Here is a 17243-nt window from a genome sequence, read left to right as displayed (position 1 = left end):
CTTTTATCACAGAATCATAGAAAAAGAAAAAAGAAACAGTATTTCAATATTTCTCCAACGGTTTTATTTTTGACTGCTAGCACTAAAAATACAGCCATGTAATATTTGAGAAAGCAACCAATAATCTGGTAACGTTTATGACAACCATTCTGTAGAGGTTTTCTTGCAGGTTAATTGAAAAAGGTTGCAAAGCGTTGTACATTAACAATTTTACATAAAAGGTGAGCCGGTAGCACAAATTGGATTAATAAAGTGAATATAACATGCAATAACTGACAAAGTCTCTCAACATGAACACAGACTTGCAGCGATTTTAATGTAGGGGTCAACAACGAGCTTACATTTTGAATTTGTTGTTCAGTTTTACAATGAGCTGATTCTCAAAATTTGTACTGTCCAGCCTTGCTCGTCTAGGTGTAAACAGCTGCCCAGCACAACTAAAAAGGCGCTCACATGCTGCAGAGGCAGGCAAGGGTGTGTTCAGTTTAAGGCTTAGCTTTTTCACCAAAGGAAATGAGTGAAGCAGTTCCATCTCTTCTGAGGCACAAGCCAAGTATCCATCCAATTCAGATGCTCTTGTGGATGAAACAGTCTTAATGGAAGAAAAGAAGTCATCCTCGTCAGAGACATGCTGTGATTCGTTTTCCTGGGTGTCCTTCATGGCATCAAGACGATGCAGGATGTAATCCATACCTATGATATACATATAATACAGAAATTAGCGATAATTGTGGGTAATGCTGATAGACAAACTATGTGGTATGGACCAAGTATTGGGGTTGTCATGGATAATTTAGAAATTAAATAAAGCCATTCAACTTGCTACATAAGCACTGCTGCATTTAACCCTATACCCTTGCCTTTTCTAACATCGTTTCACAGTCTGACTGTGCTAGATTAGGCAAGTAAATAAACATTGAACCGATAGTTTAACTCCACACAAACGTTTTCCATACGCAGTAGTGGAACAGGAACACGTGGGATTTTAAGCGAAATGTACCCATGAGTCCGGCCTGATATTAAAAAACAAAAAGCTGCATGTTTTCACGCTTTAACAGATATTGGCATAATATCAAATTCATCAAGTAATCTGTACTCCTATACAAAATATCTTACCTGCTCCTATGATGTGGGCCTTGTCCGTCCATGACGTTTTGAATTTGGGAAGAAGAATTGCAGCACTGATGAGTTCCGGATCTTCCATGAACTCCCCAAAGCGCTTTTGTAGACCCCGCTGCAGAGCATGAATAAGGGAAAGACATACCTTGACTGAAGCCTCCATCTTTTTGAGCTTTGAATCAAGAAGGTAGATTGTGGGAAGCAGCCACCCCATCTGAGTGTTTGTTTCGGACTGAAGGATGTTCAAGGCCATGGATACAGGCTTCATCACAATGCAGTATTCGGAGAGGTAAGAAACTTCAGCAGGATTTAGCCTATTTAATAAATAAGTCAAAATCAAAACAAACATCTTAAAAGAATAGTTCACTTAAGAATTAAAATAGTCATTTACACACTCTCAAGTTGTTTCAAACCTGTATGAAGTTTTTTCTTCTGCTGAACACAAAGGAAGATATTTTGAAGAATTTTGGTAACCACAGTTGATGGACCCCATTGACATTATTATTGTTTGTTTTTTTCCTACCAATGGAAGTCAATAGGGTCCATAAACTTTTTGGTTACTGAATACCGATATTCTTCAAAATATCTTATTTTATGTTCAACAGAAGATAGACATTCATACAGGTTTGAAACAACTTGAGGGAGTGTGAGTGACAGTTTTCAGTTAAGTGAACAATTCCTTTAATATTCCAATTAGAACAAAGTGAGATTGAGCAAACAGACTTACATTTTAATTTTGAATGCTGCACATACATTCCGAAGGGATGCTTCTCCCTGCTCCTTTAGGATCCGCATTACCCTCTCTGCAGCATTGTACACTGAATTCCATCGTGTGTGGTTGGGCTGAATGAACTGCAGCTTACATTCTTCTTGCACAATCTCAGCACTGATGGCAGACCGGCTGGTTTTATTGTATAATGCCTGGCATTTCGCAAATGTTGAACGGGAAAGCTTCTTAAATACCTCACTGCTGTCCTCTGCCTTGGAAGCATCCACAGTAGCCACCAAATTAAGGAGATGACACGCGCAACGCTGATGCTTGGGTAGATGATACTCCAACCCACTGTTAGCGTTGAAAATGGAACTGGTGTCCTGAACTTCAAATCCTTCTGCATCATTCTCATCATCCAGTGTCACTGCCTCAGCAGAGTCAGCCTCAGCATCAATTAACTCTTGCTGACTCTGTTCACCATACACTCTAAAGGCTTTGATAAAATTTGATCCACTATCAGTTGTCGTTCTGACAATTTTTTCTGAGATGCCATATTCCGAGTGGATGTCAACCAAGGTCCCTGCGAGCAAATCAAATGTATGTGAACCTTTCAAGCGTCTGAAGGCAATGGAAGCAGACCTTCTTTCCAGAGTAGGTTCATCAATCCAGTGTGCTGTTACACCAATGTAACTGCGTTGTCGTGCTGTCCAACAGTCAGTAGTGGTACCTATATAGTTGACTTTTGCCATCTCAGCAATGATGTTTTTCTTTATCTTTGCAGCTGCTTCCTCAATTCTCAGCTTCACAGTTGGTCTGGACATAACTGTACAGCTAGGTTGCATTGTACAGATTAGATTTTTCAATGTAGGAAGTTCAACTATGGTAAAGGGCTGAAGGCTTTCACAGACAAAATCAACTACAAGCCTGTCAACTTTGGACTGAGTAACCTGCCTGCAGGACACAGAGAAGTCTTTAATCTTCATCTGTTTCACAGCTGAATCACACCTCTGTTCTTCTGAGTTCTTTCTTTTCAAGATGCATTCATTGTACTGCTTTAATTTCATTGGATGTTTTCTCTGTAAAAAGAATACAGAATTGAGTAACTCACAATTTTCACCACTGATCATTTTTGCGTGCAATTAAAAAAATAAACTTGATTTAAACATAAATCTAATGTTTTATGAAAGTGAGTAAATCGCCATTTGAGAACATGTTAAAATAATATCCACTTCAATAAGTCAACAGAAAGGAGGGTAATGCGTTTATGCTAAACGAAATTGATGTAAGAGACAAAAATCTAGCAGTGATGATGATGATGGGTTAATGCCTAATGCACTTTGAAGCCCGGTAAACAAACTAAATTAAGTTTTTCGAGTAGATGGCATCGCAAGCTCGTGCAGTGCTAACAGAATACATACCATTTGTGTGTGTATTAGAAAATGTAACATTCTGCAGTTTATTTTTAGTAATTGTTTAGGCAAGTTCGTGATTTCTGTCATCATACAGTAACCAGCAACAATTATAAAGCGTGCGTGCCTTTACTCTAGGCTGGTTGCTATCATGGTTGCTATCGCGTCATCAAAAACACCATGCATTGTCAGGTAAAATTTATTCGATCTGTGTCTATCACAGTGCTTTTTTTGGCAGAATAATTTTGGTTGTCAAACATTCACACTCATAATAAACCCATACATGAACAAACATGCGCATTATGATGATTTTTATCAAAAAAAATTATACTTAACAGATATTCGAAACTTACCTCAATGTGTTTTTTCAAATTGGATGTAGAACTCTTGAATGCCGAGATTTCAACTAGCTTAGGCAAGCAAAGTTGGCATGACATAATCATACAATTGCCCTTCTTCGTCTTCACTTTAAACAGCTCTTTTAGGTATGGCCAAGGATGCTGAAGTGCTGAATTTGAGCTGTCGCAGGCTGACGCATCCACCACCACTCTTCCTCCCTCCGGCTCTTCCTCCATGATTAAAATAAATTGGCGCCAGGTGTCTCGAAGTCTGTTGATGCTGGTTTGATGCAAAGTTTTCCGCGCGCAATTTGATTTGACGGGAATCACGCATGGAGTCACATGACTTATTATAAAAATAAATAAATATTAATATAAATGTAGCGACGGCAGGTTCAGGGAAAATAGCGCAGTAAAAGTACCGATACAGCACTTAAAATGTACTCAAGTAAAAGTAAAAGTACACTGTTTTTAAACTACTTAAAAAAGTACAATTCCTAAAAAAAAACTACTCAATTACAGTAACGAGAGTATTTGTAATTCGTTACTTTACACCACTGCGCCTGTTTCACACATACTCCGTTTGCAGTGCGTATGTGGTGCGTATTTTTTCCCGCACCCATGTTAATAGAGCCTATAGTTAGAGCACTCACACTGCACGCGGATGCGGTCCGGCAATGCGCTCCAGGAGCGTTGCGTGCATAACAGCAGAGCAGAGATCTACACACCTCAACAACGCGACATAATGGATGTAGGCTAAAAATATTGATTTGAAATAAAAAAAATAGAGAATAAATGTTGTGATTGTGGTACAGCCGTAGATCAGTTGCGCACTGCAAACGGAGCACATGTGAAAGCACAATAGCGCGTGCTGCTCCTATACCGCAACACGCACCGCATACGCACTACACACGGAGTATGTGTGAAACAGCCGTAACTAACTCACACAGCTGCATCTTCTGAATAATGCCGCGAGTGGGGCTTGAGGATGTAAAGTCGCCTGCGTCTGCGCAGTGCGATCTGATGCAGCCCCTGAAGTGACACAGGAAACAGAAATGCTGCATAATAGGCCTAATAATAATGCAAGTAAACGAGACGAAATAACGTTAAATAACACTTCGTCTCGTCTCATTTTGGTCAACAAAATGAAGAGACATTTTAGCATAGTTTTTATTTTGTAAACCACATTTAGTCTCGTTTTTATTCGTCAACGATATTGCATTATACATTTAATTATAGTCATCGTCACTTGACCAGCATTTACGTTGCGTCTCGTCTCGTTTTCGTCACGTGATAAAGGTTCGTTGACGACGATATTTAGTCATAATTTTCGTTGACGAAAGCAACACTACCAACTACTCTACCCTGAGGTGGCTAAGAGCCCGAAGGCTAACATAGTTATCATTCTGGCCACCTAACGGGGAACTTCAGGGCCCTAATAATCCAGGAAATATCTCTTACCTTATTACCTTGACATGACCCCATAGCTCTATACAGGGAACGAGGTCTGTAGAGAGATACATTTCAGAATTTTAATTCACAGAAAAAGACTCTTAAAAAGACCAGACAGCTCACCTGCGGCGTGAAGACTCGCCAGAAAGTTCAATACGAACCTGTGGTCCACCACTTTACATGCCTGAAAGAGGCGTTCTCACTACCCAAGCCTAGGCGGGCCATCAGAACATCGTTCTCATCATAGGCCCATCCCCAGGCCTGATGTGATGAACGCTGGGGAGTCGGAGAGAGGAGAGGGCAAATTTCATGAGCCTCCGGGGAGGTTATCCATCACCGACGCTTTGTGCGTTTGTGCTGGATAACCTCCCTCAAATCTCTCCTGTTGCGGGAGTCACGCCGCTTCTGCGCCCTGCTCCTCCAAGGAGGGGGCGCACGAGAGGTGACGCTGGCTCGCTGGCCCTGGCTATGGTCCTCAGACCGTGAAGGGCCAGGTCCTCCCGCCTGCCTGGGCGTGGATATGGATCTCAGAGGTATACATGTTTTAAATGCAGCTGAGCGTGTCTTCGCCTCCCTGAACTTCCCCACCACCACCTCTACGGAGGTGCCGAAGAGTTCAGAGGGCGAAACCGGTGAATCGAGGAGAAAGGCCTTCTCTTTCTCCCCGATGTCGGCTAGATTTAGCCACAGATGTCTCTCCGTAGCCACCATCGCCGCCATCGACTGACCGATCGCGGCAGCGGTTTGCTTGGTGGCCTGGAGAGCAAGATCTGTGGTGCGGCGCAGCTCCGCCACCACCTCTGGGGACATTCCTGCCCCCTGGTCGAGATCCCCCAGCAGGTCGGCCTGGTACGCCTGCAGCACCGCCATGGTGTGCAGGGCAGCACCGGCCTGACCCGCTGCCGTGTATGCTCTGCCATTTAGACGCGCCGTTGTTTTCAGCGGCTTGGATGGCAGGGTTGGAGCTCTCAGTGTCGACGCCCGCCCAGACATGAGATAGTTCGCGAACGTCTCGTCAATGGGCGGCATCAACATGTACCCATGCTCCTCGATCCCCTCAACATCAGCAAAACTAGCTTGCTGATGTCGGTGGATACGGGCAGAGTATGGGTTCTTCTATGCCTTCTTGACCTCAGTGTGAAGGTCAGGAAGAAATGGAAGGCTCACCTGAGCTGGTGGTCTATGGCCGAGGAGAAACCGATCGTCGAGCCTGCCGCGAGCGATCTCTCATCTAGCGCGTCGCCAATACAGCTGCAGCCTGCCAGCGGCGCGCTCCATTACATCCACCAGCTCTGCATACACTAGGCAGGGTGGCTGAGGGGGTTCAGGATCATACACCTCCTCAGCCATCTCCTGCGCATCCTGAAGAGCATCAGCTGCGGGAAGAGTCGGTGAAAAATCTTCATCCTCAACCTGCAGCTCGCTCTCGTCAGTCGTCGGGTCATCTGAGAGGTTTATAGCCCTCTCAAGGTGATCGACGAGCTCCATCTGGGAGCCCCATGATGCAAGCCGCCGCTCTGCCTCGGCACGAGTGGGACCTGAACCACGAGGTCCAGATGCTGAGCCCTCTTCACTCGAGAAGAGGGCCAGACGAGAGCGGAGCGTTTTCACAGAAAAACGCTGACAGTTTGCTCAGCAGGCTCCCTCGAGAACCTCCCGTGCATGCTCTTCTCCCAGGCAGAAAACGCACAGCTCGTGTGTGTCACCCGGCGTCAAAAATCTTGGGCACGGGTCTGCACACTTCTGAAAACAATCAGCCTTTGCTGCACATTTCATTTATCACCTTTTTTTTGAGTTGCGTTTCACACAGACAGTCCCTGAAGACGAAAAGATGATTTGTCATGTTTGCAAGGCGCCCTTTTATACTACCAGGTCGCACGTTAATCATTCACGCTAATGATTCACGGGCTGTCGCTGGTCAATGTGATTGCCGTGATTTTATTGTGATTTCAGACACCTGTCACACCTGAGGCGTTCCCCAAAGCGTCATCGACGCAGTGCGAGTTCCCTTTCGAAAGGGAACTTCGATTCATTCATTGCTATAGGAGAGGAAGAATTTTCTAAACTCGTTAAATCATCTAAATCGACAACATGTATATTAGACCCTATACCGACTAAGCTATTGAAAGAGATGCTTCCAGAGGTCATAGATCCTCTTCTTAATATCATTAATTCATCTTTGTCATTAGGATATGTACCAACAACTTTTAAGCTGGCTATGATTAAACTACTTGTTAAAAAAACGCAACTTGATCCTACAGAATTGGTCAATTGACAGGCGAATTACATCTCAAATCTACTTTTTCTGTCAAAGATACTAGAAAAGGCAGTATCCTCACAACTATGTTCCTTTTTAGAAAGAAATGGTATCTGCAAGGAATTCCAGTCAGGATTTAGACCATACCATAGTACTGCGACTGCTCTCATTAGAGTCACAAACGATTTGCTCTTATCATCCGATCGTGTTTGTGTCTCTCTATTAGTGTTAATTGATTTCAGTGCTGCATTTGATACTATTAACCACAACATTATTTTAAATAGACTAGAAAATGATGTTGGCATTAGTTGAATTGCATTAGCATGGTTTAAATCATACTTATCTGACCTTTATCAGTTTGTAGCAGTAAATTAAGAGATGTCTTATCAATCACAAGTTCAGTACGGAGTACCACAAGTCTCAGTATTAGGACCATTACTGTTCGCTCTGTACATGCTACCCTTGGGAGATATCATTAGGAAGCATGGCATTAGTTTTCACTGTTATGCTGATGATACTCAGCTCTATATTTCTTCATGCCCTGACGAAACTTACCAATTCACAAAATTAACGGAATACACAGCTGATATAAAAAACTGTAATGACTAGAAATTTCCTACTACCTTACTCTGAAAAAACTGAGATTCTAATATTGGACAAAGAATTATCCTTCCTTTCCTTCCTATCCTCCAACTAATTTTCCTTTCCAAGCCACACAGGGTAATCCAAGCGTGAGGCTGCCGCCGACATTCGCAGCCCCGGCTTAGACCCTTCCCAGCTCTCTCATGCAACCTAAATCACAGCATTCTCTCTTCACAGCAACACCGATGCCTGTTCCGTCCAACGCCGTCGCCATGGAACCACCACCATTGTCTCAAAACATACGCGCACAGATCCAGACCTGATTTGTGACACGACCTGCTTGATAGTGAGCATCTTGAATTGAGCTTCCCTACCGAGCGATTTTATAGGCGCAAATCTAAAATTGGACGCAACCCCCCATCCTACTTTGGAACGATGAAATATCGGCTGTAATAACCTAGCTCCAAACTGGGAGGAGGAACCCGTTCTATAGCCCCCTTTTGAAGGAGCGTTTTCACCTCTTGTTCCATTACCAGAGCCTGCTCGGGGCCCACACTATGGGCAGAACCCCTCTGAGTTTCGGTGGACGACACCTAAATTGGATCGCATAACCTCTTACTACTGTCTGCAGGACCCACTGAGATATTCTTGGAAGGCTTTTCCACTCTGCCAAACAAATTCTACTAAGGGTACCAGTCTCTCGAGACTGGTCTCTGGTGTAATTTGAGCAGCAAACACAGCGCCCTGTAACGGCGCACCGGCAGGGAACAACTGGTTTGACCGCTCTGAGACCCTCCTCAGAGGGAGCGAGCGTCCCTCGGGAAAGCACTCGCCGGGACCGTCTACGCCCCGGCATGGGCACCTAGGAAGAATGGGCACCGTAAAAAGAGGTGAACACCTTTCTCCCTCGATGGGGACCACCCTCAGTGTCAGAGGCGGCGAGCGTCCCTCGGGAAAGCGCTCGCCGGGACCGTCTGCGCCCCGGCATGAAGGCGGGGTTGGCAGAACGGGCCCCTGAGGGCACCGAGGAAGAATGGGCACCGTAAAAAGAGGTGAACACCTTTCTCCCTCGATGGGGACCACCCTCAGTGTCAGAGGAGGCGAGCGTCCCTCGGGAAAGCGCTCGCCGGGACCGTCTGCGCCCCGGCATGAAGGCGGAGTTGGCAGAACGGGCCCCTGAGGGCACCGAGGAAGAATGGGCACCGTAAAAAGAGGTGAACACCTTTCTCCCTCGGTGGGGACCGCCCTCAGCATAGCCAATATAACTTTCCTCAAAACAGTTCTATTGCTTTTTTTTTTTTATATATATATATTATATTATATTTATTTTTCAAAAAGCTTTGGCTGAGAGTGCCGCGTCTGGTCCCACTGTCCAGCAGGGGGAGCGCGAGACGCGATACTCTGCTTTGCTGCGCCTATGCGATGAGCTCGTGGACGGCCGGGGCTGCTCCCGCCCAGCAGCCCCATGGACGTGAACTTTTAATGGAAGAAACCTTTTAAAAACTGCTGCCTGCTTCTTTTCTTCCTCAAATTATCAATGACAGTATTAACTAAGTCACTGAATAACCCCGCAGGGGAGAAAGGATCATCTAAAAGAAAGCTTTCTCTTTCTGTTTCATGTTGGAAAAAATCATTTTAGCACAAATCGGCAGCCTGACGCAGTTCTCGAACCACGTCAGTACTGCCTCCTCACTCACGCTCACGTCCTTTAGCAAATCAGCCTGGTATGCCTGCAATATAGACATTGTATGCAGACACGACGCAGCCTGACCTGCCGCCAAATACACTTTACAAAGCCGAAATATTTCATAATGGCTTGGAAGGTAATGCCGGTGCTTTAAATGACAATGCAGCCTCGGAAGAGAGATAGCTCGCAAGCGTCTCTTCTACCCGCGGCAAAGCGCCGTCTTTTCTTTTCAAAAACCTAGCCCCCGCTAAATCTGAATATGTGAATGATTGGGGGCTAAATTATATCAGAAGCCTGCTTCTTCCATAATCTCGACACCTCAGTATGGAGATCATGAAAAAAACGGCAAGCCCAATGGAGGTTGCACACGGGAAGGGAGAAATTTTTCATCTTACTTAGATTTAATAACAGACTCCTGCCTAGCCACTGGCCGCTCAATGCTTAGTTTTGATACAGCTCGAGTAAGAACCTCCATGAGCTCTTCGCTTTCGGGAGTGTTAGGTGGCGAGTCCTCCACATCTCCCTCGTCAATACTGCTATTTTTATCTCCTAGTTTTTATAACTAACATTAGACAGTTGCAGTACTGGTGCCTCAGCCCGGGCGGAAGAAACCGCAGAGCGTGCTTCCAAACCGGGCTGAGACACTGGATCTAACAGGTAAAGGCAGAGATAAGGCAGAGCCCGTCTCTAACCCCGCTGAAAGATCCATTTGCGATCCCAGCGATAAGCGTCGCCGCTCAGCCTCGGCAGAAGCGGGACTCGAACCGCGGGGAGCGTGCACCGAGCACTCTCCTCAAAGAGCGCCCGGCGGGAGCAGAGCGTCCATAAAGGCAGACGCTCGCAATGCTCGCAGCCAGCCCCCTCGAGAGCTGACTGGGCATGCTGCACTCCCAAACAAACAACACAAAGAACGTGTGTATCCCCGCCCGTTAGATAGCGCGAGCAGGGAGGAACACACTTAGTCTCTCATACAAAATTGTTTGTGTGGTGTAAATGTGATAACTCCTGCCTAGCAAATACTAAAGACAGACACAGTGTTTACACTCAGACAGATTCACATATAGCGCGACTGAAGGCACAGAAGCTGATGCGCTTGTGTTTTTGGGGTGCTTTATAGTTTCCTGGTCGATGACGTCACCCGCCTATGACGTTCCGTCTCTCCATTGGGCTGATTCCATACGTGCTTCATGACGCACAACGCAGGGGCGTTCCCACAGCGTTTGACGCAGCTCGAAGTTCCCTTGAAAGGGAACATAATTTTTGCCTGCAGTTTCTTGCCTTGAATTTCTTACTGAGAAAGCAATTGTCATATTGGGAGTGAGTAGGCAGAGGTGAGGATCTAAGTGCATGGAGTACGTTTAATAAACAAACAGATGTACATTCAAAAACAGAGAAATACTGGGAACCAACATAAGAAACACCAAAAAACAACTGACAAAGCACAAGAGAAATACAAAGGCTATATATACACATGATATGGGGAAACAAGCTTAACAAGATAACGAGGTAAACTTCGTTAAACTACGGTAAACTAATCAAGGGGAAACGCTACAAAGAACTGCTACATGGCACTAAAGACAGGAAGAAACAAAAAAGTCCACAAACACAAACAGGGAATATATAAAAGCAATTGCTTTACCGCTATTTTGCCCAGACATTTAAATCTTTATGATTTAAGTAATGTAGTTGAGTTAATGAAAAGGTTTGTTAATGGTATGCAAGTAGAAAAACTGTGCTGCCATAATTGTTTTTCTGAAACTCAAGAAATGCAAACATTGAAGGTGAACATGTTTTCAGGGCATGCATTTACTGGGAATCAAACCCATGACATGTGTTGCTATTTTGCCATGCTTCTGAACTGCAGATGCTTGTGAAAAAGTGTGCTTGGTTACACTTTATTTTAAGGTGACTTTGTTGCACTATAATTAAACATTTCAATACTGAGTAATATTAAGTAACTACTGTACATGTTGGTTTGGTTTAGGGTTAGTTGCATGTAATTGTGCATAATTTATTGTTATTACTATAGTTACTAAATAATAAAATAAAGTGTTACAGTGTGCTTAATTGTATTGAATTTGCTTTTGGTGTGTACTTCAAATCTAAAAAGTATATTAAAAGTGCCCCTATTATGCTATTTTAAAGTCTCCTAATTTTGTTTTGGAGGTCTCCTACAACAGGTTTACATGCATCAAAAAACGGTTTCATTTTATCTTAAAGGGACAATGTGTACTTTTTTATGTATTTTATTATTTAAAATCAATATTTTTATTCATAAATATGTCCTCAATGGTGTACAAATACCTCTGCCAACTGTCTGACTTATCCTCGTAAACGAAGAATTTATTATCTTTATATACATGGGACGGGTAGGTCCACGGAGGCTTCCATGTAGTTCCGCCATCTTGAAAAACGTCTCAGGTTACGAATGTAACCTCTGTTCCCTGAGAACATGGAACGAGACAATACGTCATCGACGTTATGGGGAACGCCTCAGGCGTGACAGGTGTCTGAAATCACTATCAAATCACGTCAATCACATTGACCGGCGACAGCCCGTGAATCATTAGCGTGAATGATTAACGTGCAACCTGGAAGTAAGGGCGCCTTGCAAACATGACAAATCACCTTATCGTCTGAAGGGACTGTACGGCAGGCAAGCCCCGAGGCATGGCAGGGAGACGTATTGTCTCGTTCCCTGTTCTCAGGGAACAGAGGTTACATTCGTAACCTGAGACGTTCCCTTTCGAAGGGAACTCAACAATACGTCATCGACGTTATGGGGAACGAAATACCCACTCCGCCATGCTGAGGGGAGTGCATGCCCAAAGGCAGTGACAACTGTCAGAACCAGCAATTTCAAATGAAACGCTAGAACCACTCACCGTCAGGTCACACTAGGCTGTCAGTGACAGCATTCCCTACGGTCATAGCCTAAGCTATAAGCCTCACAGGAAAACCTCCATAAACATGGTTAAATGAAAAGGCCTACCTGGGCCTGCTCAAAGGCCTAGGACCACAACTTCAATTAGAAGGGGTCCCTTCTAGGGAATGTGGCTAGGGAACCCGAAGGAACCCCAGCCAGTCACTATTCAGGGGAACGTACTCACCCCGAAGTGCCACCAGGACGGCCTGACCTGGCGTCAGAGCATAGACACTTAGTCTGGCCACTTCCTGTCTGTCCGAAGACAGAGCCTCTGGACACTTGCCTTAAGTAAGGCATCCAACCCGAGGGACTGCGAAGCTGGCCACTCGGATCTCAGAGACGGGATATCCCGGAGAGTATGACTCAGCAAGTGCTTTCCAACCCTTACCAGCGAGGGGAGTTTCTCTACTCGATCCATGGATCTACCCAGTGCTTGTGTTACAAACACTGAGGAGGCCTGTGAAGGCCTAAGGGCTGATCTAACTGGGAGGCCTCACGAGAGGCTTACGACCGTCTGACCAGACTCAGGAGTCCGCGTGCTCACAGTGACCCTCAATGAGGGGAGCATATGGTCCCCCTGGTAGGCAAAACCAGGCTGTAGGCAGGAAAGAGGTTCCGAGAGGGAACCAGTATCAGAGAATGAACACTTTAGTCGAGCCAGGGCGCAAGCTCGCCTTCAGCAGCTGCCTGATAAGGCCAGCTGAAATGATAGCAAGAGGCCACTAGCTTCCTGAACCCAGCACCGCTAGGAAACCACTCACAGGGAGGCCTGGGGAGGCCTACAACCTGATAACCACAGTATGTGGGGACCCTCAGGGAGGCCTGGTGAGGCCTACTACCTGACCGTTCTCATTCAAGGAGGCCTGGAGGAGCCTACTACCTGATAATCACAGCATGTGGGAACTCACCCTCAGGGAGGCCTGGTGAGGCCTACTACCTGACAGCCATAATATCTGGGAGCATTTTCTGCTACCCGATAGAAAGTCAGGCTAGCTGTTCAGTTATCTGACCTTGGGCTTGTCTCCAGGGAGGCCTGGTGAGGCCTACTACCTGATAACCATCTCAAATGGGAATTCACCTTCAGGGAGGCCGGGTGAGGCCTACTACCTGATAGCCAATGTAGGTGAGGATTCGCCTTCAGGGAGGCCGGGTGAGGCCTACTACCTGATAACCATCTTAAATGGGAAATCACCTTCAGGGAGGCCTGAGTGGCCTACTACCTGATAGCAACTGGTAGCTGAGTTCGGGTGACAGTTCCAAGGCGGCCTGTTAAGGCCAACCAGCTGGGGACTCGCCTATCAGGGAGGCCCGGTTGGGCCTACCAGCTAATAGCAAGTCAATTCCTACAAAGGAACACATTTGGGAACCATACTACACCAACGTAACTATTGGGCCCACCCACAGGAGGCCTAGTACGGCTAGCTACCTGCAGCAGCTATAAAGTATGTCCCACAACGTTGGGACTCACCTCCGAGGAGGGCTGTTTAAGGCCTACTACCCACCGGTGAGTCAACTGCCCGAACCACCAAGGCCAACTATTTCTCTCGAGAAGTGGCCTACAGCGCCCTATTGGGGGCTGCCCATACAAGGAGGCCTGCTGAGGCCTACTACCTGATGGCGCAGCCTTCGTTGGCAGATAAGCTGTTTACACAGCGCCTACAGCATCCTGGTGCCTAATCACATTGCCCACGGCAGTGTACTCAGCAAGAGAGCTCAGCAAGAGAGCTTAAAAACAAGGGGAGTACAACATACGCCACTCTGCCTCAACGGAGGCCCCAGTTAGTCAGGGGCTACCATCTATGCATGGGCGTCAGCTCAGGGCAATGCTCTGGCTACAGGGGAGCATACTTCGACCAAAGAAGAAGTGAAGGCTTACCTCATACTCGACCCGAGCCATAGTGGTGCGAGGTAGGATAAACAGAACTGGGAGTGAAGTACTCAGACCTACCCTGAATCACAGGGGAATACTCACACCTCACCCTGAGGTTACCAGGGGGCGGGCCTGCCAGCGGCTCTAGGGGTGACAGAAATGTATCTGTGCCCAACCTAGGGGAGTGGGGCTTGAATGAAAGCCACCCACCTACACCCAGGCGCTCGAGCAGTAGCTCAGCGAGGTAAGTGAAGCCCATACTGGCGGCCTAAATCCGTAGGCCAGTTCTGCACGGCAGGGTCGGGCAGGAGACTCAGTCTTCTTCGTGAAGCGAAAGACGGCCTAACCCTGCTCAAAAGGATTTATATACCACGGAGGCCTAACTGAGGCCTACCGTATCCTTATAAACCATCCTCTGCACCACGCTGCATTACTCTAGTCACCCCGGAATGCGGAGAATATTCCCGACATTAGCAAACTGAAGCCCAAACAAGAAGAGTGTGTATTAAACATTTTGAATGGAGGTGATGTTGTGGCCCTACTCCCTTTGGGAAAAGTTTAATTTATCAACTATTACCGATCGTCAGCGAGAAACTGGGGAGCCTTTTGACAGGTCAGTGTCTTCTTTCTTTTCCAGGTCTTAAATATTGCCATGACATGCTGTAATCTTGCAATTAAGTTGCAGCATTTCCGACAGACTCGAGATGAACAAAGAGCTGTGTTTAACAGAACTAATCCTAACTTTGACAGTTGGCTGCAAATATTTTTTTGTTTCTCTCTACTGTCAAATATCAGTTTAGAGGCCCTGATTGTACCGTGGATGCGTAGATTAACTTCACATAATCTGCAATAGTCGTTTACAGCCATGTTCACTCCGGTATTTCGCTCGCATCATCAAGTGTTTACAGCAGGTTTACAGTGGAAGTTCGATCATAGATTTGAGTTCGATGCATGATGTCTGTGGTTCGATGCGGCTGTGTTGGCACATAACATACGTCATATATAAACTTATCTGATTGGCTTAAGGGTAACCAATGATTTTAAACTTCAGACAAGCGCCCCCTAGCGAGAGAGAAAACACTTCTCTATTATGCCATTCCAGACTCTGTCTACGAAGCAAAGTGAAGTAGCAGAGTCTGGTATTACCAGGCTAGCAGGCAGGATGAAATGAACGCTAAAGTGTTGGTTCAGGAACAGTCAAGTGATATTGTCAGGCAGAAATGCAGAGAGACACCAGCAGCGGAGGGGCAGAGAGTTAAATGAGATGGTTAAACTCCTGAGAGAGGAAGTTGCGGAACTCCGAAAAGGACAAAACAACCCTCCTGAGCGTATAGTCAAGGGAAAATCCAGCTACAGAAAGGGATGCAGAGCTTGTCAGGAGAAAGGTGAAGAGGATCGATGCGAGCACTGCTTCAGATGTGGAGTTGTGGGTCATGGGGCTGTAGAGCACAAAAGAATCCAGCAGAGGGCAGAAACGATGTAAAAATATCTGTTCATTCCATGAGACCAGACAGCTCAACCTCCATTCTGAGTTACTGCGACCCACAAGAGAAAACTCAAGAGCTCCTGCGACAAAGGATTAAACAGCTGGAGGTGGAGTTAGAACAAAGAGGAAAAACAGAGCATGCTAGAACTACCACCTACACCAACCACATACCTTTACGACGACACCCAAGATTGGAGAACCTCATAGGTCCTAGATGTATGGTTGACTGTTTCTTTGAATGCGTGCCTGTGCAGGCGCTCTGGGACACGGGATCGCAGGTGACCATCATCAATGAGGAATGGAAAAATATTTGCTTTCCCCACATCGCGACACACAGCCTAAGTGAGCTGCTGGACGAAGGTGAAACCCTCATTGGCCGAGCAGCAAACCAAACCGATATACCCTTCTCTGGATGGGTGGAGTTGAAATTTCAACTTGGGACGAAAAGAGGGGCCCAGGCAGAACTCCTGGTGCCTGTGCTTCTCTCCAGTGAGCAAGGCGTGGGGCAGCCTCCAATCATTGGCTATAATGTTATTCAGCAGCTGGTGAAAAAGGGAATGGAGCAGCACCCTGATATCATTCCAGAAGTGGTAAAATAAGCTTTCTCATGTGACTTCAAAAAAGATGTTGTATTGATCAGAATGATGCAGAGCGAGGACCAAGTTGGAAAAGAAGGATTAGTGAAAATTGGACGGATTACTACAGTAGTTGCTGCCGGACAGACAAAAACTGTGAAATCTAGAGTAAGGGCTGGTCCTCTTGTTTCAAAGCAGGAAGTCCTGTTTGAACCAGAAGTTATTCCACAGTGGCCTGAGGGACTTGATGTAACTAAGATAGTAATCAGTCTTCAGAAGGGAAACATGACAAAAGTTCACATCCCAGTTACCAACATCAGCAATGTGGACATTATGGTTGCTCCCCGCACTATACTAGGACGAGTACAGCAAGTCAGGTCCATTTATCCAGCAGACACCAAACCCGATACTGTGAAGTCAGACTGGAATGACATTGTAGAGGATGTGGTGGCAGGAGTAGTGGTCACTGAAAGTAAGGATGTGACAAGCCGTGATGTGAAAGATCTGAACGAGTTTGACAACACAGGACAGGACGCTAATAGAAAACTGTGGGACCCACCAGTATCAATTGATCATCTCACCCTGGAGCAACAGAGAAAAGTTAAGCAGCTGCTGAGGGAGGAGTGTGCAGAATTCTCAAAGGATGAGAATGATGTGGGGTGCATCCCGTCACTCCAAATGAAAATTAGATTGAGTGACACGACACCAGTGAAGCGCAGTCTCCGTACCAAAACCACTACACAAAGAGGTGAAAGAATATGTGGAAGAACTTTTGAATAAAGGATGGATTCAGACGTCTCGCTCCTCCTATGCATCTCCGATCGTCTGTG

General features: G+C 46.0%; 1 protein-coding gene across 1 annotated transcript; it reads right to left on the bottom strand.

Moving 5' to 3' along the window:
- Positions 1 to 290: 290 nt before the first annotated feature.
- On the bottom strand, positions 291 to 2604 carry LOC130088018 (uncharacterized). The gene is made up of 3 exons (XM_056254623.1): positions 1847 to 2604; positions 1117 to 1433; positions 291 to 693 (listed from the first exon to the last, which is right to left on the bottom strand). Exons 1-3 carry the CDS (start codon positions 2578 to 2580, stop codon positions 338 to 340), a joined length of 1407 nt encoding a protein of 468 aa, XP_056110598.1. The 5' UTR covers positions 2581 to 2604; the 3' UTR covers positions 291 to 337.
- Positions 2605 to 17243: the final 14639 nt, after the last annotated feature.

Source organism: Rhinichthys klamathensis, unplaced genomic scaffold, assembly GCF_029890125.1.
Source record: "Rhinichthys klamathensis goyatoka isolate OS25496 unplaced genomic scaffold, OSU_Roscu_1.1 h1tg000111l_1, whole genome shotgun sequence".
NCBI classification, from domain to species: Eukaryota; Metazoa; Chordata; class Actinopteri; order Cypriniformes; family Leuciscidae; genus Rhinichthys; species Rhinichthys klamathensis.
The sequence above is the reverse complement of the archived record's forward strand: the minus strand, read 5'-3'. Positions and strand labels throughout refer to the sequence as shown.

Excerpts from the sequence above, each read along its gene's own strand:
- LOC130088018 (XM_056254623.1), bottom strand. The coding sequence starts at position 2,580 with ATGGCAAAAGTCAACTATATAGGTACCACTACTGACTGTTGGACAGCA. Across the intron at positions 1,434-1,846 it reads GCAGCATTCAAAATTAAAAT|GCTAAATCCTGCTGAAGTTT; the intron begins GTAAGTCTGTTT and ends TTTATTAAATAG. Across the intron at positions 694-1,116 it reads GGCCCACATCATAGGAGCAG|GTATGGATTACATCCTGCAT; the intron begins GTAAGATATTTT and ends TGTATATCATAG.